Raw genomic sequence first — 23,505 nt, 5'->3', positions numbered from 1 at the left:
TATCCTGTTGCTACTGCTTTACTGAAGCAATTTCAATACGATTTCTATTTCTATCCAATTAATGATGGATTGAAGGAAAGCACAGTTAGGGAATCGGGGAACAGTCCACTTGGACCGTCCGGTCAGCGGAAAGGAGGGTGACAGCGGGTCGGAGGATCGTCCTGCAGGGGCAGAAGCAAAGGGCACACATGTCCCATGTCAGGAAGTGCTGGGCGTGTAACAAGCCACCTTCATCCCCGGGGGCCTCCAGAAGGTTGCAATGTGTTCAGTCCCCCTGAATGTCTCACAGATAGGTGTCAGCCTGTAACTCTCTCTCTCTGTCTCTGTCTCTGTCTCTGTCTCTGTCTCTGTCTCTCTCTCGTGTGTGTGTGTGTGTGTGTGTGTGTGTGTGTGCGCGCAGCTATGTGTGTGAGCGATTGGGGGTGTGTGTGTGTGTCCGTTTACTGAGTTGTTTGGGATCCACGGGGTTTTGTGTGTAGGTGTGTGGGTGGTTTGCATGTGTGCACATGTGTGTGTCTAAGTGCAGTTGGCATGTGTGTATTTGTGGTGTGTGTAGTGTATGTGTATATGTGGGGTTTTGTATGTGCACGTGTGTAGTTTGGGCGTGTGCCCATGTGTAAGTGTGTCTACGTGCAGTTTGGGAAGTGTATTTGTGTGTGTGATTTTCCATGTGTGTATTAAGAACAGGCAGGCAGGTAAAAAAGAATGAAATCATGCCATTTGCAGCACCGTGGATGGACCTAGAAATTGTCATACTAAAGGAAGAAAGTCAGACAGGGAAAGACAAACACCCTATGATATCACTTATATGTGGAATCTAAACTACGACACAAATGAATCTATCTACAAAGCAGAAACAGACTCACAGACATAGAAAACAAACTTACGGTTACCAAAGGGGAAAGGGAGGGGGGAACAGATAAATTAGGAGTATGGGATTAACAGATACACATGACTATATATACAATAGATAAACAACAAGGACCTACTGTAGAGCCCACAGAACTCTATTCAATATCTTGTAATAACTTACATGGGAAAAGAATCTGCTACATATATATATATATATAACTGAATCACTTTGCTGTACACCTGAAACTAATATTGTAAGTCAACTCTACTTCCATAAAAACTACGACATGAACAATGAGATGTGCCCCCGAATTAAAAACAAAGAAAACAACAGGCAGCAGAAGCAGCAGCATCTGGGAAGGCCCTGCGTCGGACGGACCCCAGCCCTCGCAGGGGGAGGGGCGCTGGTTTCTGGATCTCAGAGCTCGGAAGGGACAGGTGTGGTTTCAGCTGTTCCTGCAGCATGTGGCAGATGTCCACGTGGTAGCCAGGGCGGCTGGGGAGGGTGGGATTTGTTCAGCCCCGAAGACCCCCCCCCGCCCCGGGCAGGTGCAAAGCCTACACATACATGCGCGTCTCTGGTCCTGTACGTCTGCTTAGAGACCCACAACCGTTATCACTCCCTCTACGCTCCCTCTGCCGAAGCGACGGCGCTGGGACCTTCCTGAGATATTCAGCGCCCCTGCCATCGGGACGCCTCCACACCTGACTGTGGCGGGGGGAGGCAAGTAACCCCAAACAGAGCGATTCAAGGAGCGGACGATGCTGCGTTTCGGACGGGGATTTGGAAAAAACAAGCAGACAAGGCTCTTTGGAATGTTGAAACCAACAGCAACACACTTGAACGTAAGATGTTGCTACACGTGATGCGTGCGCGCGCATGCTCCTGTGTGGGTGTGTCTGTGTACGGATGTGCACGTGAGTATACTCGTGTGCGAGTGTCTGTGACCACGTGCACCCGCGGGCGTGCACACTGCATGTGGGTGAACTGCACGCGTGCCCACGTGTACCTGTGCACATGCATGTCCACGTGCACTGGTGCGTGTGCGGTGCAGGTATGTGCTCATGGGCGCGCGCGCGCGCGAATATGCATCGTGAGTGTTGTGTATGTATGCGTGTCTGTGCCCTGCGTATGAGCATGCGTGCACATGTCTGTCTGTCTGCCTGGTAGCTCCGTGTCCAGGGCCTGGAGCCTCCCCAGCCCACCTGGGCCCCGTGCCCCACCCCGCTCCCCGTGCCCCGCCCTGCTCCCCGTGCATCTGGGCTCCTGAGTACCGTTGACGTGGCCTCGCTTAGAGGAGAGCTCATGGCTCAACTCAGAGCCCTCTGCTGAGCCCCCGGGGTCCCGCACGAAAACCCAGGAACAGCAGACCCAGTGGGGCTGGGGGAGGGGCCGGGCATCCGAGGGGGACACCCAGGCATTTCTCTTCCGGCTGCCGTTGCCCAGCCCATCGGAGGCAGCCTGCACCGCCTCTGCAGCTTCCAGGCGGCCCCTCCAACCTCCAGATGCGGAAGGGGACACCTCCAGATGTGAGGCGGCCCCCCCAGACGCAGGGCCTGAGTCATCCCCACAGCACACACACCCCCTGCCGTGCGCCCTCCCCCACCGCCGTGCACCCTCCCCCCCCAGCCATCTGTTCGGTTCCCTCCTCCCGAGACCGAGGACAAGCCCCAGGACGTCCCCAAGGCCACCCTGGGCGCCGGCTCCTCCTGGGGAGCTGTGCAGCTGCACGTGCCTCACAAACCCGCTGAACCGCGAATCTGAGGTTCCACAACCATGAACTGTGCAAGTGACGAGCGCACAGCACGAGGCCCGAATCCGGTTTCCCTTAAATTCCATCAGGGTGGCGCACTGACGCAGACATCACAACGAGGATATAAATACTGCTGATAATAATTTATAGAGATGATCAGTTACACAATTTATACACAGAGCTTATAAATTATACAAATGGAAATAGAAGTGAAATAAATACTGGAAACAAAACTAGAACAGAAACAAAATATAGATCGGGGCTTCCCTGGTGGTGCAGTGGTTAAGAATCCGCCTGCCAACGCAGGCGACATGGGTTTGAGGCCCGGTCCTGGAAGATCCCACATGCCACGGAGCAGCTAAGCCCGAGCACCACAACTACTGAGCCTGCGCTCTAGAGCCCACAAAGCACAACTACTGAGCCCGTGAGCCACAACTACTGAAGCCTGCGACACCCGTGCTCCGCAACAAGAGAAGCCACCGCAATGAGAAGCCCGCGCACCACAAAGAAGAGTAGCCCCCGCTCGCCGCAACTACAGAAAGCCCACACGCAGCAACGAAGACCCAACGCAGTCAAAAATAATAAATAAGTAAAAAATTAAGAAAAAAGAAAACTAGAACAGAAAGAAAATATAGTTACAATAATAATTACAGAAATTACAAACTATAGAATTTATCATTTATATACAGAACTTATAAATTATATAAATATATAAAAATAAGTAGAAATAAGTTTTAGAAACAAAATTAGAAGAGAAATTAATATAATTATAGAAGTTACAAATTATGTTATTTATACTTTAGACAGAATTTATAAGCTATATAAATAAATATATACAAATAAAATAGAAATAAATTATACAAGCAAAATTAGAAAAGAAATAAGATAAAGTTGCATAATAATAAATTACAAATTATATAAATTATAATTTATACACAGAACCTATCATTATGTAAATGAATATATGTTTAAATATAATAGAGATAAATTCTAGAAATAATATTAGAATAAGAAATAAATTTTATTATAAATTAAATTATAAATTATGTAACTTATAATTTATACACAGCACCTATCAATTATATAAATGAACACATGTATACATATAATAGAAATAAATTCTAGAAATAAAATTAGAATAGAAATTTTTATAATTATAAATTAAAAGTTAAATTATAAATTATGTAATTTATACACAGCACCTATCAATTATGTAAATGAATACCTGTATACATATAATAGAAATAAATTCTAGAAATAAAATTAGAAAATATAAATTTTATAATAATGAACTATAAATTACGTAATTTATAATTTATACACAGAACCTATGAATTATATCAATGGATATATGTATACATGAAACAAACTCTAGAAAGAAAAAAGGGTAGAGATAAAATTTAAATTTTTATAATAATAAATTATAGAAATTATGAATTATACATAAATTTTATCATTTACACACAGAACCTAATAATATAAATACAGGCACAAACAAAATAGAAATAAATTCTAGAAATAAAGTTAGAATCAAAATAAAAATTAGGCAGTTAAAAGATTCCTTGGGCTTTCAGATCTTCCTACTAATGAGGTAAGAATCACGTAAAACTAACAGTAGCCATGGATGAATTTTCTGGACGGCCTGCATGCTCCTGGAGCTGTCTAGATAATACCATTGATCTGCAAGACCCTCTTTTAGGGAGGAAGAAACGGAGACCCCAGAACTCGCCCCCAGTCCCCTGCAATGTCAACGGCAACACCAGGGTCCCCCCGGCCCTGGCCCCGTGCAGGCTGGTCACTGCTGTTCAGGGCTGGTCCAGGGCCAGAGGTGATGGTGAATGCTGTTTGATCTTATTTTATTTCTAAATATTAGAGATGCCCTTACTTTTCTGTAGCTAGGAAGGAATTGCTCCAGACATAGTTTCGACGTTTCTCGAGCCATGTCATTGAACATTCTGCCTTACAGATTTTGTGACAAGGAGGGGAAAGGTTCTTCTCTTGTACCATGACCCTGGGGGTGCCGCTCTGGGCTGGGTCAAGCTTTGGAAGAACCCAGAGCATTTGGGGACGCTGTGGGCTGGGCTCCGGGTGCCGTGGACCAGTGAGTTTTAGAATTTGGGGAGCCCAGGTTCCTGGGCCCCGATCCCAAAGACACTGTGGGTGGGAGCCGCGCCTGTGAATCTGCATTTCTAACAGCCTCCGGGTGATGCTGATCCTGGTGGGCGGGCTGGGATGGCAAGAGTGGCCCAGGACCCTCATCCCGGCTGTAGGGAGGTAGTTCTAGGACCCCGGTAAATTCCGTCTCCCTGAGCTAGGAAACCAAGTCATTGTCACCCTGAAAGATAATCTCCAGGATCTGACTCAAAGCCCCAAACCCATTTCCAATTTTATCACCCTTCACCCTGGGTCACCGCCCTGCCCTTCGCACTGGCCCTAAATGACCCGTCAGAAGGCCCCAAACTTGATCAGTCCACAGAGGCTTTGCATCTCCAGAAACTGGCCCAAGGCCCCTAACCTAGACCTGACAGTTCTGTTTATTAATCACAGTCAAGGCACGTCATCCGTAGTGGTTCTGTTCTTACAGTCGCCGGAAATGCTGAATGAGCTAATAATATTCAATCATGGCTCCTGGGGAACTCCAGGGTTAAGTCCCTGCGCCCTCAGGTCACACCGCCGTCAGTTAATCGCACATAACCTTGTTTCATGCATGTTTCTGTGGAATTTGATCTTATTTAATCTAGACTGTTGATGCTCACAGCACTCTTTCTCCCGCCTAAAGGAAGCTCATCTCACACACATATTTCAGGCACGCGGCAACCTCCTCGTGCTTAGAAGCAAAATCGCAAGCATAAAGCACAAAAATGCGGCACGACACAGATACTTGTTTACGATCTAAGACTGGAGAGGTGACTCCGTGTTTTTGCAGCTGGGCACAAATCCCCGAACTCAGTATCAATTTGGGAGTTACCAATAAATTGTAGCAAGTAGGCAGATTTGCAAATATGGAGTCTGAATGCTGAGGATGGATGGTACAATCACTACTATGACTGGCCAAGAAGTTCACTCGGGTTTTTCGTTAAGATGTTATGGAAATACAATAGATGTCACTCTATGTCCCTCGAAAATTTACAATCCCCCCAGCATCCTGTGAATGATTTGAGGGGTCATACAGTTTGGGCACCTTGTCCGTCCTTGGGGTTTCCCTCGAATCCTCTACTTGGCCGTAAATGCCAATCTCTTCTGTCCATACCAGGAAAACTCCTATTCAGTCCTCAAAGCCCCGATAAGAGGCTGCCCTCCTACAGGAAGCCCTCAGCATCCCTCCCAGCCAGACTAAAGCATTTCCATGGGTGATTCCTATGCATATTACAGTTTCTGAAGCTCAAATACAGATCTTGGTTCTCATCTCTGGCTGCACATCCAAGGAGACCTCGTAAGTCCCGAGACCCAGGCTGTGCCCCAGGCCAATTAAACAAAAAACTTTGGGGGCCGGTTCGCAAGCCACTAGTATAGATTTTTATTTCCTTACTACTCCTTAACACAGCTGGTCCCTTCTCTCTCATTTCTGCTGTCCTGGTCCAGGCTCTGCCAACACCCTCGGCTAAGGCCAGCATCTTCTTCCCCTGCACACTGGGTGGCTGGTTTAATATAATCTGTTTCCCTGGCAGTCCTATGTATTTTATTTTATGCATTAAAAAGAAATGTTATTCTGAGGGGGAGTCCCCAGGCCTTCTCAAAGTACCTGAGCATCCAGGAAAGAAAATGGTTAAGGGCTTCTTGTATTCTTCCTGGAAGGATTTTGGGGGGGCAGGGGGAGCCTTAAAAATGAAAGCAGAAATGGAGACAGGAGCATAGGTGGAGAAAGATTTAGAAAATGAAATCAACAGGATTCGCTAACATTGGATATGGGAGAAGGAGCTGGCAGGAATGAAAGCTGACTTTTCATTTTGAGAATCTGGGCAAATGGTCCTATCACAAGAAGCAGGAGTGAAGGAGGACATGCCGGCCTGGAAGAACATCATGAGAAGCCCGGGATATGGAGCAATGTAGACACCGTGGGTGCATCCAGACGGACCAGATCTATCACCATTTATGGAAGTTAGCCTAGGGTGGAGAGAGATCTGGGGGTGGGACTGCAGGGGAACCAGCATCTGCCTTCCAAGAGGTGACCAGGAAAGCTTTCTCTGTGGTAGCAGGATGCAGTCCACACCGCAGCTGAGGCTCATCTTCTGCTCCGTCCTTCCCATGCCCTGATTCCTTCCCCAACTCTGAGTCAGCTCTTATCATGTAGGAATGCAGAGATTATAACCCACTGCCTGGTGCTGTGCTTACGGTGAGTCTAGGTGCTGGTGGTTTCAGAGCAGTGAGATAATGGCCCCCTCCAACTGGCAACCACTTGAGACAGGTACTGCAGCTATCTATATATCTATCATCTATCTATCTATCTATCTTCTATCTAATCTGTCATATCTATCTATCATCTTTTATCCATCCATTCATCCATCCATCATCTATCTTTTGACATGTCTCCATCTATCCTGTGTCTATCTATCATCTATCCATTATCTATCTTCCACCATCTGTCTGTCTATCCATCCATCCTCTATAAACCTATGATCTATCTATCTATCATCCATGCACCAATCAATCATCAATCACACCTGTCCAGCGCTACCTCACTCCAGCCAGGCCACTAGTCTTTAATTAATTCCTCAGCATGGAGTCGAGTCAGGGCGGGGGGAGGGGAGGGGGAGGGGAGGGTGGAACGCCCTGCGGATGCACAAACAGAAACAGCCGGAATTTGCTGGCTGCATTGTCTGCGGATGACGAATGCCTTCCAAGTCCCGGAATACAACAGGTCTGGCTCTTTGCCTTCTCACGAAGGGCGGTGAACAGGCAGCAATGAAAATGAATTCTCTCTCTCTCTCTCTCTCTCTTTTTTTTCCTTCTCAAAAGCACCCTTGGGAGTCATTACTTGGCTCTTTGAAAAGTTGCTGATGCCCTGTGGCTTTATGGCCCTTTTTGAAAACAGAGGGATTCTATCGAAAATGTCCAAGTGCAGAAGGCAAGAGCGATGGAAAAGGGGTTCAAACGCCCCCGCCTGCCTTCTGCGGAAATAAAGACATTTTACGACACGGCCCAGTCCACCCAGACAGCTGAACTGGCACCGAAGCCACACCGATGCTTACTTAGCAAAGCGTGGGTAAAGTATGCTGGTGTTTTCTACTCTAATCTATTTGATCTTCCTTGTTTCAACGCTGCTGGACGTGCACTACATTCCCAGCCTGTCCAAGGGTCCCTAATCGCCACTGGAAAAACACCACTTAGAGAGCTTGTATCTAACTCCAGGGGGAGAAAAAAAAAAAAAGGAAGTTTCTGGTTTTCTGTTTACGGGATTTTTAAAAAATAATACGAGTAGCGAGACGGTGGCCACACCGAGTCATTCAAGACAAAGCTGAAACTAACACAGCCGTGTACCGACTCCCAAAAGTGCCATAAGAATTAGGCGAAGAGGGGCTTCCCTGGTGGCGCAGTGGTTAAGAATCCGCCTGCCAATGCAGGGGACACGGGTTCGAGCCCTGGTCCGGCAAGATCCCACATGCCGCGGAGCAGCTAAGCCCGTGTGCCACAACTACTGAGCCTGCACTCTAGAGCCCGCAAGCCACAACTACTGAGCCTGCGTGCCACAACTACTGAAGCCCACGTGCCTAGAGTCCGCGCTCGGCAACAAGAGAAGCCACCGCAGTGAGAAGCCCGTGCACCGCAATGAAGAGTAGCCCCCGCTCGCTGCATCTAGAGAAAGCCCACGTGCAGCAACAAAGACCCAACACAACCATAAATAAATAAATTAATTAATTTTTTAAAAAAGAATTAGGCGAAGAATACAAACAGGAGATTCCAAAAAGCAAAAGAAAAAAAAAAGGAACTCCTGTGTCCCTACGTGGACAGATACAGATGCGGATGTGAAAGACACAGGCAGACCTATTTAGCTTTACTGTGTTTTTTACAAACTGAGGGTTTGGGGCAACCCTGTTTCGACCACATTTATTGGTGCCACTTTTCCAACAACTTTTGTTCACTTCGTGTCTCTGTGTCACATTTTGGCAATTCTCGCAATCGTTCAAACTTTTTCATGATGATGTGTGTGTGACGGTGACCTTTGATCAGTGATCTTTGATGTTACTACTACAACTCTCCGAAGGCTCAGAGGATGGTTAGCATGTTTTAGAAATAAAGCATTTTTCAATTAAGCCATGTTCATTGTTTTGTTTTTGGTTTTTTTTGCGGTACGCGGGCCTCTCACTGCCGTGGCCTCTCCCACTGCGGAGCAAAGGCTCCGGACGCGCAGGCCCAGCGGCCATGACTCACGGGCCCAGCCGCTCCGCGGCATGTGGGATCTTCCCAGACCGGGGTACGAACCCGTGTCCCCTGCATCGGCAGGCGGACTCTCAACCACTGCGCCACCAGGGAAGCCCCATTGTTTTTTTTTAAAGACATAATGTCACTGCACATCCGACAGACTACAGTCTAATGTAAGCATGACTTTTACATACACTGGGAAACCAAAAAATTCATGTGACTTGCTTTTACTGGGGTGGTCTGGAACCGAACCCGCAATCTCTCTGAGGTGTGCCTGTCCTATTAATTAGGTCAATACACATAGGAATTCTGGTTAGTTAACCTCTTTCACCCAAGAGATTAGGCACGAACAAAAAAAGAACATGTAGTGTTGGGTGGGCAACCAGAACCCCCTGGGAGGACAAAGCCAGAATCAGAAGCAATACGGCAGCATCTCCTAAGACCACGCATTTGTGTATCCTACACAGCCTGGCCATTGTCCCAGAAGGACACAAATATAACAGAATATTCATGGTTGTTGACTGTGATTGAAGTGCGTGTGCGTGTGTCTGTGTGTGTGTGTATTGTGTGTGTGTGTGTATGTGTATGTGTCTCTCTGTGTGTGTATGTGTGTGTCTCTCTGTGTGTATGTGTGTGTCTGTGTGTGTATGTATGTCTCTCTGTGTATGTGTGTATATGTGTGTGTTGTGTATGTGTGTGTGTGTATTGTGTGTGCATGTGTGTATATGTGTGTGTGTGTGTGTGTGTGTGTGTGTGATGTGGGTCTTTGTCCTATAAGGTTGGAAGGGTGACTGTAAATTAAAAATAAAAGCCCTGGAGGAAACAAAGGAAGAGACTTCTCTTCCCTCGCCCTTTGCTTCCAGAAGATCTTTCTCTGTCCTTTTCCAAGGTGGGTAAATATTTTCAGTGGCTAAAGGAGCCTGTTTTGACAACCTGTATAGAACGGGTGACATTTACTTAGCTACTTTTAAAAGTGCGTCTTTGCGGCCTTAGTGGGTCACCTGTGATGCATGTCACATCCTGGCGTCACGCTCACTCAGTCATAAAATGGGTTTCTTTCCCTTCTACCGTGGCAGAGAGGCTTTCTGGGTTGATGTTGGGTTGAATTCTGATTCCCCAACAACACCTTCCCTGTTCCACCAGAGACGCTCTGGTAAACACTACCGCCACGAAGGGGCTGCCGTGACTTGTATCACGAAACCCATGTTGATAACAGTGCTTGCGGGTAGTTCATTTTCAAGTATGTGTCATCCTCTGAGGGTTAGAACACACCCCTCTGTCTGCAGAAAACACTTCCAAAACCACTGTATCCCCCCAAAAGGACTTTCGGAGATCTGTAAACACACACTCCATCGTTAACCCTGAGAACTGGCAAAGGAGATCAAAGGGCAATCTCCACTGATTTACATGGGACGGACACCCGGGTGTCAGAACAAACCACATGGGGACTCGGTGAGATGTCTTGTGCCAGATGTGTCTTCCCAGCTGCCACCAGGGCTGGGCGTCCTCCAACAGCTGGGTGTCTGAAGGATTCTGTGGAAAGCCAGGACGCTGAATGAGTTGACACCTCACCCCAAGACAACCTCCGTCTTCTTTCTAACCCCGTCTGTAAGTCATACAGAAGCATGGGATTCTTTTCTCCCTAAAAGAAGCCACCGTGATTGGAAAATCTCAGTAGGAACAAACACATGGGCTCCATGTGTGTGGTAGTCAGTCTCCTTTGGGAGGAAAACCTCAGCTGGAAAAAATTCCACATTTCATCCGTGAAAACCCTGCCTCCTACACGTCGGATGGATATAACTACTCGACCACCTGCATTCTTTTTCCGAACACTCAGCATATCACCCAGATGAAGAAAAGTGCATCTCCCCCCATGAAGAAACCGCCCCCCAAAATCAAGTATTTTAATATCTCCAGATGGAAAAAAAAAGGGGGGGGGTTGAACCATCATAAACTGAGAATGAAGAAAAAGCCAAAGCCCTAAAGGAAATAACACGCAATTAACTTTTTATCAGAGCCGAACACGCAGGCAGGACAATGAAACTCACTTTCTCTGCGTGGCAGGCAGAAACAGGAATAGCCGGATGGGAAGCGGGAGAAGCCACACCTGCTCGGGCGGGGGAGGAGGGAATCCCCCGAAACCCAGCAGTTGCCCCGGAAGTGTCGCTTTCCCTATAGGCGTTTCTGGATTTTCGAACGGCACTGGCTACTGTGCAGAGGCTGGCACGGAGCGTGGGGTCCTGGATTCAGCACCTTCCTGGACCCATTTCCCACCCGGTCCGCCCTTAGGTCGCCCAGGTGCCAGGAGTTCTAAAACCCGGGATGTAAGTGTCCTACCTGGAGGAAGACTACGGAAACCAAACCCCCAGCCACCAGCAACCTGGAACGTGTGACACAAATCCCTGGGTGTCTCAGCCTCAGCACGACTGACATTGGGGCTGGAGGACCCTCTGATGCGGGGCGTCCTGGGCACTGCGGGGTGTGCAGCAGCTTCCCTGGTCTCCACCCACCGGATGCCAGGAGCACCCCCTCCCCGCAGTGTGACAACCAAAAACGTCCCCAGACACTGTCATATGTCCCCCTGGGGAACCAAGTCATCCCAGGTTGCAAACCACAGCCACAGGTAGACAAATGGATGGAGGGACGGATGGATGGATACATAGATGAATGATTTATATGAAGTCTCCACGCTCGGTCAGGGTTTCTCAGCCTCAGCACGACTGACATTGGGGCTGGGTGACTCTAATACGGGGCGTCCTGGGCACTGCGGGCTGTGGACCAGCAGCCCTGGTCTCCACCCGCCACATGCCGGGAGCACGCCCCCTACCGTTGAGACAATCACAAACGTTTCCAGACATGGCCAAGTGTCCCTGGTGGCGGGAGGAAGCAGGGCTCCATTGAAAGTCGAAGCTGCCTCTTGCCTTCTAGGGCCCCTGCGTCTCTCCACCCCACGCTGTCCCACGGGGATTTCCAGAAAAACCTGGGAACACAAGAGCCCTGGGTCCCAAGGCCTCAGAAACCAGGCCAGTGCTACCTGCACCCCGATGAAGATCTACCCCCGACTCAATGGACTTCTGTAGCCAGAATGGAAACGAAGCCAAACCCCGATTTCTAGAGGGAAGTGTGTTCTGAACTTCAGCAACTCGAAAGCAAACTTTCCTGATAAAACCCCATTTGTATCTTAGGAACAGTCCGTTCCCTGCCTCGGACCCCAGAAGGATCAGGCAGGGGACGGGGGAGGCGCCCTCCAAGAGATCAGCACGTATCAAGGCTCTGTTCTCCCTCTGTTCTTTCGGGGCGAGGCTGGCTCTCCACCCCCGCGCTGCTCTGTGCCCCCCTCCCATCCCCCTGCCATTCAATCCCCAACATCTGCTGGCTGAAAGCATCAACCAACCCCGAGTAGCTGGGAGCAACCTGCATAGAAGTCAGGCAATTCCAGGCTAACGGTGCTCTGGGTTTCTTCTAAAAATTACACATTTTATATACAGGGTAGAATACAACCTGTACGTGAAAGCTGTTAAAAAACAAACACACGAAAAACAACTGTCACCAGAGACAGCTTCCAACTCAGCCACACCCTCGCACTGGCCAAGGCTGTGTTCCCCACCCCGGAGTCCTTGAACTGTGGGACTGTCACCATTCTTCGGCCCTGTGTCCTATCTGCCTGGTGAGATGTTTCCCTTCCCCCAGCAGATGGGACCTTCCTGGGCGACCAGAACCCCTTGTGATCCATCTCCCTGGGGCGAGGCACACAGTTAAGGGCTCAGAGGGCAATTAACTGACGAAACATGAATGAAGGTGTAGCCAGGGGGATGCACGAAAAAGTCTCATGAACAGGTGGGACTCAACCACACGGCAGGAAAAAAAAAAACAAAACCACTAATGAAGAACTCTGTGGTGAGGCAGCTAGGTGGGATTTAGGGCAGGAAACAGAGAAACAGGAAACCCATCCCAGGCCCTCCCCACCAAGCTGTAAACTATTCCAAGAGTTTCCCGTGGATCAGGCTGAATTGGTTCTAAAGCCTGCAACGAACACACAACTTCTAGAATACGTGGCACACATTTTAAAAATGCAGACATCGATTAGCAAATCCTCCCCAAAATAAAACTCAGGCGGGGGACCAGGGCTCAACATTCAACCTCTAGCGCTGAGCTGGAAATTTCCAGGTAAACACCGGGCCTTCTCTGTCCTGTGTCTGGCTCCTAAAACGTGTCCTCCACCGACCAGACCACTCCTGAAAAGACACTGCCCTAGTGGCTGTGCACTTAAAAATAACCACGTAAGGACAGAAAACAACCGTTAGTCGAAGAAACCCGTTTTTTATGCCACGCCCAGCAGGATCCCAACTTTCCTTTTCAAAGAAGAGAGAGACAGGAAAACTGGATCTCAACTTCCATTTTAAAAGGAGAAAGACAGAAAAACGCAGGCAAGAACCAGAAACAGGCCAGGTTGGCTGGGGAGTGTGGGCGTCCCGGGCGTCCTGTCCTTCTCCTGACACTTTTTTGGGTGCGGTTTTCCGAATTATCTACTCGGACACACGGACGATCGGCTGAGAACACGTGTCCCTTGGCGGCGTCGTTCTGCACCCGACCGCGCGCTCGCCAAAAGTCCCCGCGGCCCGGACACCGCAAGAGCTGCTGAGCGTTTCTAGAGCCCCGAGTTTTTCCTGGCTTCCTCCCCCTTTCCCGGGTTTCAGGCTCCCCGGCCGAGTCCAAATTTAGTCCCGGGCCGCAGGGCGTGGCGCCCGGAGGCGGCCACCGAGCGCCTGAACAAAGACGCGGTCCCCGGGCCCTGCCAGCGCTGTGGCCGGGGCGCGGGGCGGCCGCAGAGGCGCACACCCGCGCCCGGGAACTGAAGGGAACCCCGGGGGGAGGAGGAGGGGGAGGGGACTCGGGGGCCACCGCCCCACCCAGGGGCCTTCCAACTTTTAAGAGTCTGTGAATGTGAAAACAAACGCTGACATTCCGCCTGCGGAGTGAGTGCAAAGGCGCCCGGGAAGAAAGCGGGGAGGAAAGGGTAAGGCCGCCTCCTTGGGCCGTTGGCCACCCGTTGGCACAGCGGGTCCCTCTAGGCGGGAAGGACGGCTCAGGGCTCCCCGGCGCGTCGCCCTCCACGCGCCACCCCCCCACACACACAGTGCGCCCCCAAAATACGTCCCTCGCCATGCGTCCCCCAACGTGTGTAGGCCCCGCACAGCGCGCCCCCGAGGTGCATGCTTCCCCAGTGCGACCCCCAAACTACGTGTCCTACGCACTATGCCCCCCGAAGTATGTCCACCCCACACGGAGCGTCCGTCCCCCAAGGTTCGACCCCCTCCCATGGCCCTTCCCTGGGGCCCCGACGCGGGTCCCCAAGCCAGGCCCGCGCCCCCGTGAGCCCCACCGGCCGCCTCTCACTCACCCCGGGTGGGCACCTGGGTGCCAAGCAGGCCGAACAGCAGCAGCGCGAGGGCCGCCCGGCGCGCCATGGTGCGCCCCGCGACGCACAGTGTCTGTCCCGGGAGTGGCGCGCGGACGGTGGCGGCGGGAGGGACACCCCCGGGGCGGGGCCGGGTCAGGGTGCAGCGCGGTCGCCCCGCCCCGGCCTCAGCCCTCCCCGCTGGCGGCCGCCCCACCCCTGGGCCACAGGGAGCCGCAGGGGCAGGGCACGCGCTCGGGAGGCGGGGCGAGGCCAGTCTCTCCTGCTCCCAAAGTGGAGGGCCGCGTCTCCACCCTCCCACCCCTCTTTAACGGGGACCCCCCCGGGCGGCCTCTCTAGACAACGGAGTGAAGCCCCCGCTCCGGGGTCTGCTAAGAGTGGACCCCCTGCCTCGGGTGCAACAGCCCGCGGTCCCCAAAGTCCAGTCTGGAGTAGCAGAGCGCAGAGCACGGGTAGGGGTTTCCGGGCGCAGGGCCGCCCTTACTTCCCAGCCTGACCAAGGACCTCCTTTGCAGGAGCCTCCGGGCTCCGGAAGCGTCTCCCCGCCGAGCCGGAGGTGGGGAGGGGTGGGACATGTCTCCCCTCCCCCATCCGAAGCAGCTGGCTCCCAGGTTGGTGGGGGGAGAGGCATCTCTGGCGACAGTCACAAGCCACAGCTGCAATGTGGGTGCCCTTCCCTGTCCCGGGCTTACAATATTTTTTAAATTAAGGTATTAGCTTAAAATTCTATCCGTGTTCCTTCAGGACACTGGAACGAAGGTGTCAGACAGAAATAGCCCTGAGTCACATTCCGGGATTCTACCCTCCCGACCCTACCCATCCAGGGCCAGGTCTTACCCATCACACCCCTCCGGCTCCCGGGATGCCTCAGGGCCCCTCCTCCCTGCCCTCCTGACACCTGTCCTTCCGCCGCCATCTGCCGCCATACACAACGGACACGTGTACCCACTGGGTCAGACACACATCTGGCCAGAGGTGCCTGGACCCACACCCCAGGGCCCCCAGACTGCTTATCTTACAAGACCAGCAATCTGAACAAACACACCTGTACCCAGGGAGAAGGTGGTTCTTTTTCTCGGCCAACTGAAACCCCAACACATGATTGTAGACTACAGGCAGGAAGGTAATGTAATCATTTTCCGGCGAAAACAAAAACCAAAAAAACCGTCTTTGAAGTGTCCCTTCTTGTAGCTAACCTGGGTTGACCACTCAGCCAGAGAGCCCCATACCTCCAGGGAAATTTCTCTCTATATGTTTTTCTACCCCTCGCTTTTCAGCCTTGACTCTGCCAATTACCACTTTCCCTTTCCCAGACCACAGTCTTGGGGCCAATAGAGGACATATGGACCCTGGTCAGTTGTAAACAAGAGGACGTCCAGGGCACTTCTGAGGGAGGAAGGGGATGTTGGAGCTGCTGCAGCCATTTTGGCACCTTGAGGTAAGCCAGCCTCTGAAAGAAGCATAGATAAAGAAACCATGTGCTTCCTGCCAAGGTCAAATTCCAAAGACCCTTCCCTGGGAACTTTTCAGCTCACCCCAATTACCTTCAAAAGAAAGGTCCTACCTGGCAAATCTCCAGCCTCCGACAATTGAGCTGTACCACGGCTGACACTTTTCTCTTTTTAGAAGCTTCTGGAGGCTGTGTGCATTTGGTCACTGAGGGGCTGAGTCCCCATCATCAGCCATAACCTCAGGCACCATTGCTCTCTGAATGCCAGGGCTGGAGGTTTTAGATTCATGTCCCTACAGGGAGGCATTCTGAAGGCTTCTGTAATTTATTAAGATGACTTTTGGCTACTTCTCTTCTTTTTTTTTTTTAAGCGCTGCCTTCCTTAGTTCAAAATAAAAATTTCCATAACATCATGCAGATGCTTTGGCTTCAGAAAGCTCTAACTTCCAGAATGAAAATTAAATTACTTGAAAAAGCTTCCTCCCTTGTATCCAAACACCACAGAACCCATGTGAAGTCCATAAGCTGGACTGGGAGCTGGATAGAACGCATTTGGGAGCAGGCTTCTTGCTCCGAGTGGGGAACCCAGGGGAGTCATCAGTGAGATGCGTTAAACTGTAACGTGCTTAATACATGATGAACTTGGAACCTGCCTTCACTGATCACTTTAATTGTTGCTACCAAAAAAAAAAAAAACCCAGAAAACAAAAAGCCTCACACGCTCCCCAAGCATCACAGAGCCTAAACTGTTAGATGTTTGCCAAAAAAAAAAAAAACAAACAAACAAAAAAAGAAAAACAAAAAAAAACTGTTAGATGTTTGCCAGAGTTATTTTTCAGGAACTTGGGTTCAGCTGTGTCCAGTTTGAGCTCAAGCCAGGTAAGACTGGTCAACACCAGAGACCCTCCAACTGGGCATTTCTGAGAGTCCACTTGATGACATTTTCACATCCCAGGGCCAAAAACTCAACCTTCAGAGCAAGCTAATGCCAACATTTTCTGAACAATGGTCCCATGAAGAAGCCTGGACCTTAGTTGCACCTTCTCAGAGTGACGATCAACTCACTTTTTTCTTTTTTTTTTAAATTTTTTTTAATTGAAGTATAGTTGATTTACAGTGTTGTGCTAGTCTCTGCTGTACAGCAAAGTGACTCAGTTATACATAAATAGATACACACACACACATTCTTTTTTTTATATTCTTTTCCATGATGGTTTATCACAGGACAGTGAATACAGTTCCCTGTGCTCTGCAGTAGGACCTTGTTGTTTATCCATGCTATATATATTAGTTTGCATCTGCTGACCCCAAACTCCCAATCCATCCCTCCCCCACCCCCCCTCCCCCTTGGCAACCACAAGTCTGTTCTCTATGCCTGTGAGTCTGTTTCTGTTTTGTAATTAAGTTCTTTTGTGTTTTAGAACACAAAATTTTAGATTCCACGTATAAGTGACATCATATGGTACGTGTCTTTCTCTGACTTACTTCACTTGGTATGATCATCTCTAGGTCCATCTGTGTTGCTGTAAATGGCGTTATTGCATTCTTTTTTCATGGCTGAGTAATATTCCATTGTATATATGTACCACATCTTCTTTATCCATCCATCTGTTGATGGACATTTACATTGCTTCCATGTCTTGGCTATTGTAAATAGTGCTGCTGTGAACACTGGGGTGCATGTATCTTTTTGAATTAAGAGTTTTATCTGGATATACACCCAGTAACGGGATTGCTGGATCATATGGTAGCTCTATTTTCAGTTTTCTGAGGAACCTCCATCCTGTTCTCCATAGTGGCTGTATCAATTTACATTCCCACCAACAGTGTAGGAGGGTCCCCTCTTCTCCACACCCTCTCCAGAATTTATTATTTGTAGACTTTTTACTGTTGTCCATTCTGACCGATGTGATCACACATTTTTTTCTTATCTTCAGTCACCTTTCCACACACTCCCCACACCTCAGCTTTGCCCCATAGATACCCTAAGCCCTTCACCTTCAGGGAGGCCAATGTGCGGTTTCTTCTCCTGTCTTCCCACCTGGCTGCCTCGTGAATAAGCCCTTTCTCTCTGCTGCAGACCCCAGCATCACAGCGTTTGGCTTGCTCGGTGTCAGGCAAACAAACCTGGTTCAGTAACACGTGCATTATGCTGGCTGAACCACAGGACGTGACCAAGGTTGGACCATTTTTGATGGATGCAAAGGGCAATTCTGTGTTTCAGCGTTACCCTTGGTGACTCCCCGTCTTAAGCTGGGACCTCGTCTATCTCTTCAGTTTTTAACTGTTAATGCATCTGACTTTGGTCCCTTCCTAACCTGCTCTCCAAGCCAGATATTCATGCATATGTATATATTTCCTCTAAAACACACGCTCACACGCGGCTTAAACAACAGACATTATTTCTCACAGTCCTGGAGGCTGGGAGTCTGAGATCATGGCATGGGCAGATTAGTTCCTGGCCAGGCTCTCTTCCTGGCTTACAGATGCCACCTTCTTGCTGTGTCCTCACATGACGGGGAGACAGCTCTGGTGTCTCTTCCTCTTCTTATAAGGACACTAATCCCATCACAGGGACCCCATCCTCATGACCTCATCTAACCGTAATCACCTCCTAAAATCCTAACACCATCACCTCAGGAATCAGGGCTTCTGCATATGAATTTTCGGGAACACACACACATTCAGTCCATAACCACCTCCATCCATCAAGAATATTCTTTACAACAGCAAAATAGTAAAAACAAACACAACAAAAAACAACTATAGGCACTACAGGAAATCAGAGTGTACTGGGAAACTCTGCAGCCATTTGAAAGCATCGTAGAAGAACGTTTAATGATTTGCAAATACTCGTAAATCTTAAAGGCACAGCCTAAGCCAATGCAAGTTCTATAGAAACTCTCTATAAACAAGTGAAAGTGAATAGCAGCATACACACTAAACCTTTAGTAGGGATTAGTTCTTAGATTATGAGGGATGTTTTGGTGTCTGTGTTTTCTAAATTTTCTGCACTGCATTATTTTTGAATAGGAGGTAAATGTATTTTAAAATTGTAAGAGTGGAAATTTGGAGAACGCCCTAGAGTGTGACCTAGTTCAGGAAGGAGGTCCTGGAAATATGATGGTAATTTAATAGGATGGAGTCTGACCTCCCCTCTCACCCGTGGACGTGGAAGCAGTGAGAACAGACAGAAGGACCATGGGAAGCCTGAAGTCCAGAAAATATATGAGCAGAGTGCCCTCCTGGAGTTGGCAGAAAATATCAAGTACTGCCGCTGAGAAAGAGGAGGCTCGAGTTGCATTCCCAGAAGCAGAACCTGAGATGGGCATTCTTGTGCCAGTGGGTTATGGAGGGAGAGCTCGCGGGAGGAGAAAGTTAGGGAGGCTGGCCAGGACAGGGCCAAGAGCTGAGCAAGGAGGTAGTGTCAGCTGGGGATGGGGCTTACCCTGACCCTGCCAGGCACTCTGGAGCGTGGAATGTATCTCCTAGAGGCCAGAGGGGCTTCTGTCCACCCCAGTCGTCAGTCGTTGGCCAGGCACTGCCTTCAACCCTAGGAAGGGAGTATACGGGCATAACCTTTAGGGTAAGGTGGCTCATCTTCAGGCCAGGACCGTTCTGTGAAGAAGGGGCAGTTAATAGCCAACACTCATAGCTGTTGGCAGTCAGGTGTCCAGGCTTGGGGAGCATCAACAATGTCCACTACATCACCACCCGCGATAAAATCAAAGCTCCATACTGTGGAAGAAGGGCTAAAGGATAGGGGATGGTCAACTTGAAGTCTCACATGTACACAAAATGGATGGCAGGAAGAAAGGAAGATAGCAAGGAGGGAAGGATATATGGATAGATGGTTGGATGGATGGATGGGTGAGTGGGTAGTAGGTGGATGGATGGAAGGATGGATGGATGGGTGAGTGGGGAGTAGGTGGATGGATGGATGGATGGATGGGTGAGTGGGGAGTAGGTGGATGGATGGATGGATGGGTGAATGGGGAGTAGGTGGATGGACGGATGGATCAATGAGTGGATGGATGGAAGGATGGGAGGATGGAGGGAAGGAAGGTCAGATGGATGGAGGGATGGATGGATAAATGTTATTAGCACCTGGCCACACCGAATCATGTTCACCAGACTTTCTCCTGACGTTTAAATTATTCTTGGGGAGTCAGCCAAACTTGACAGATCTGCAACCTGGTGTATATTCAGCCAGCCCGCTACCCTGAATCAGGTCAGCTCTAGTGCCCTTTCAAGCTTAAGGCTTTAATCTTCAAGCCTGGGCAGCACCTGACCCGTTGGCCTTTGGCAGTCACCAGGGCCAAGCCCACAAGCATTTCCCTCCTCCAAGCCCCCACCTACACAGCTACCTGCCCGCTAGAACTTTATTTCTTATCGTCAGCATTTCTCATTGGCAGGAATCATTTTTTCCCTCATCTATCTGTCATCGAACCGATGTTAGAAAATTGAGACTCAAAAAATGTATATAGGAGTGTTTGAAATAGTCTTTAATTATATCTGAAATATTGGTTCTTCTTAATATAAAGAGAGTGTATCAAGGAAAAGAAAAAAAAAGAAAAAAAAAAGCACAAGTAGAACACTAGTGTAGCCAAAAGTCACAGGAAATGTTTCACAGTCAAAACCGTAATTTTTTCCTGTTTAAATGCCACTGACTGGAAATGATCATGAATAAGAAATACTTCATTTTTGGTGGTACACACAGAAAAGCAGATGGCAGCAAGCAAGTCCATGTGGCTTTAATTTTACATCTGAGGCCATGTCAGGAGTGTAAAGTTGTTGGCTAAGGCTCTTCCAGAAAGCTGGAAACCAAAAGAATGAGGTCACACCCCATGTGGACGGGACTCATCCAACCCACTGAGGGCTAGAATGGGAAAACAAGATGGTGGAAGGAGGAATTTGCTCCCTCTCTGCTTAAGCAAAGACATCCATGTTCTCAGGCCTTTGGACTTGGACTGACACCACCACCAGCTCTCCTGGGTGTCCAGCTTGCAGACAGCAGACCGTGGGACTTCTCAGCCTCCATAGCCATGAGCCAATTTCTTTCTTTCTTTTTTTTAAATGATTTTATTTATTTATTTATTATTTAGCTCCTTCGGGTCTTAGTTGTGGCACGCGGGATCTTCATTGAGGCATGCGGGATCTTTCTTTGTGATACAAAGTCTCTTCATTGGGGCACGTGGGCTTCTGTCTAGTTGTGACGTGCGGGTTTTCTCTTCTCTAGTTGTGGCACGTGGGCTCCAAAGCGTGTGGGCTCTGCAGTTGTGGTGCACGGGTTCCAGAGCATGTGGACTCTGTAGTTTGCAGCACGCGGGCTCTCTAGTTGAGGTGCTCGAGCTCAGTAGTTGTGGTGTGCGGGATTAGTTACCCTGTGGCCTGTGGGATCTTAGTTCCTCAACCAGGCATAGAACCTGCGTCCCCTGCATTGGAAGGTGGATTCTTTACCACTGGACCACCACTAATTTCTATAATAAATCTTCTCTTATACGTATGTCCACATATCCTATTTTTTCTGTCTCTCTGGAGAACCCTGACAAATACAGAGGGTGATGGGCAGAGAGGGTGATGAGGATGGAGGATGATAGGCAGGAGGTGGTCCAAGAAGACCTCTTTGAAGACACAGGGGGCCTCTGAGGCCACATGAATGAAGTGGAGGTTGCAGCGTGGAACAGATTCTCCCCCCAGCACCTCCAGAAGGAATTAGCCTCACTGACCTGTTGATTCCAGATTTCTGGTCTCCAGAACTGTGAGCAAATAAATTCCTGTTGTTTTTCAGGCACCTAGTTTGAGGTAATTTGTTTTGGCAGCCCCTGGAAATACATACAAAGATCAGACCCGTGCTGACAGTCTTTCCCATAAAACAATGATGAGTCCATGCGCTTAACGATATCCTCTCTGCACTCACATGCCTTTCTTCACATCATCATTTGTGTGTGTGTGTGTGAGGGAGGGTGGAGAGACATATGACAGTCAGAGGCAAAAATAATTAAGGGACACAAGTGTTGTTTGGGGTCATTCTGCTGCACCGTTGATCTGTCCTCTATTCAGTTTTTTAGGTGCAAGCAAAGAATAGACTTCTGAATGATGTTGCAAAAAAAAAAAAGGAATTTGGATATTTGCAGAATTGCTAAAAGAACCGGTGGGTGCCCAGATATGAAATGTTTATATGTTTATAATATTGTATAATCCCCTTGCCTTCAGTGTGTGTGAGCTCTGAGATGTGCTTCTAACCCAGAGAATGTGGTAAAAAGGATGAGACGTCCCTGCCATGATTACACACGATGTAGCTTTCTTAGCAAGAAAGGCTCTATTCTCATTCTCTCTCTCTCTCTCTCTCTCTCTCTCCTCTAGTCACTGGCTTTGGCAAACCAAGCTGCCATGAGGTAAATGATCAAGATAGAGGAGCTCACATGATACAGAAGGATCGGTGACCTGAGAGCTGCTTCCAGCAAGACGCTGAAGCATCAGCCCTGCCTACAGCTGCTGGGAGATGAATTCCACCAACAGCCTCAAACACCACAGGAAGTGGACCTGACCCCAGCTGAGCATCTGATGAGAATACAGCCCAGCTTATCCCAGGATGGCTGCCTGCTCAGACCCTGAAGCAGGAACCCAGCTAAGCCAGGCTTGGACTCCTGGTCCAACAGAAACCATGAGATAACAAACGTGTGTTGATTTAAGATGCTAAATTTGCACTAGTTGGTTATGCACTATCAGAAAACGACTTCAGCTGGAGAAGCAGCCTTCGGACCCTGCAGACAGGAAAATGCCCCCAAACCAAACCCCAAAACTGGCCTGTGAGGATATTTCTCTGGGCACCACAGCCCCGGGAACTCAGCCTTGCTGTCCCATCTCTGCCTCTGGAGAGACTGACTTCCAGCTGTGTCTCGAGCTCCCCATGAAAAGCCTGGGAACAGATGCATCTGGTCGCAGACCCCAGGATTCAGGTCCCCTCCTCCACCTGCAAGGGAAACTGGGAAATGTCTTCTGAGGTTGCTTCTGCGCTGGAGTTCACGGGGAGGGGAGCGGCCCAGACGTGGGAAAGTTGTCACCATTCTGTTCAGCCCGCCATGAGCAATGGACTTCACGAACCACTTCTTAATGGCCCTACATTCGCCAGGATGTGTCAAGGCATCACTGAGCCAAACTCCACTCAGCAAATTCCTTCCCTGTCACCCCTGTGAGTGCGCCATATAATCTGTTTTCAATGTCTCATTTAAAATAGGAGGTTCCTTTCTTCAAAGGTAAAAAGAATAGTGTACGCTTGTAAACTCAGCCAGTCTTGTTTCATCTATTGCTCATCTCACCCTGGATTATTTACAAACAAATCCCAGACATCATAAAACTTCATCTGCAAGTATTTGAGTAACTACCTCTGAAAGTGAAATTTCATATTTAAAAACTATTACACCCTAAAAATGATCGATAAATATTTGAGTATCTCTGAAGGTGAAATTTCATATTTAAAAACTACTACAGGGCGTCCCTGGTGGCACAGTGGTTGAGAGTCCACCTGCCGATGCAGGGGACACGGGTTCGTGCCCCGGTCCGGGAAGATCCCACATGCCGCGGAGTGGCTGGGCCCGTGAGCCATGGCCGCTGGGCCTGCGCGTCCGGAGCCTGTGCTGTGCAACGGGGGAGGCCACAACAGTGAG

The 23,505-nt window shown here is 49.2% G+C and overlaps 1 protein-coding gene and 1 long non-coding RNA gene across 6 annotated transcripts in view; one reads left to right on the top strand and one right to left on the bottom strand.

Moving 5' to 3' along the window:
• Positions 1-14,485, bottom strand: part of CD99 (CD99 molecule (Xg blood group)) — a 33,022-nt gene extending 18,537 nt beyond the window's left edge. For 3 of the 5 annotated variants that reach the window (XM_027095528.1, XM_027095526.1, XM_027095527.1), the window contains exon 1: positions 14,368-14,484. In XM_027095528.1, the coding sequence (XP_026951329.1) occupies positions 14,368-14,434 (67 nt within the window). In that variant the 5' untranslated portion in view covers positions 14,435-14,484. Of the gene's footprint in view, positions 1-14,367 lie in introns of all 5 variants that reach the window. The other 2 variants (XM_027095522.1, XM_027095525.1) reach the window with 2 other exon arrangements.
• A 159-nt stretch (positions 14,486-14,644) lies between these two features.
• On the top strand, positions 14,645-23,363 carry LOC113614183 (uncharacterized). Its single transcript, XR_003430502.1, has 3 exons — positions 14,645-14,837; positions 15,699-15,823; positions 22,202-23,363. It is a non-coding gene; the product is annotated as an uncharacterized LOC113614183 (long non-coding RNA).
• Positions 23,364-23,505: the final 142 nt, after the last annotated feature.

The sequence above is a fragment of the Aethalodelphis obliquidens genome, unplaced genomic scaffold (assembly GCF_003676395.1).
Source record: "Aethalodelphis obliquidens isolate GAN/ISIS:26980383/991018 unplaced genomic scaffold, ASM367639v1 scaffold91, whole genome shotgun sequence".
Lineage (NCBI taxonomy): Eukaryota > Metazoa > Chordata > Mammalia > Artiodactyla > Delphinidae > Aethalodelphis > Aethalodelphis obliquidens.
This window is presented reverse-complemented; position numbering and strand designations above follow the sequence as displayed.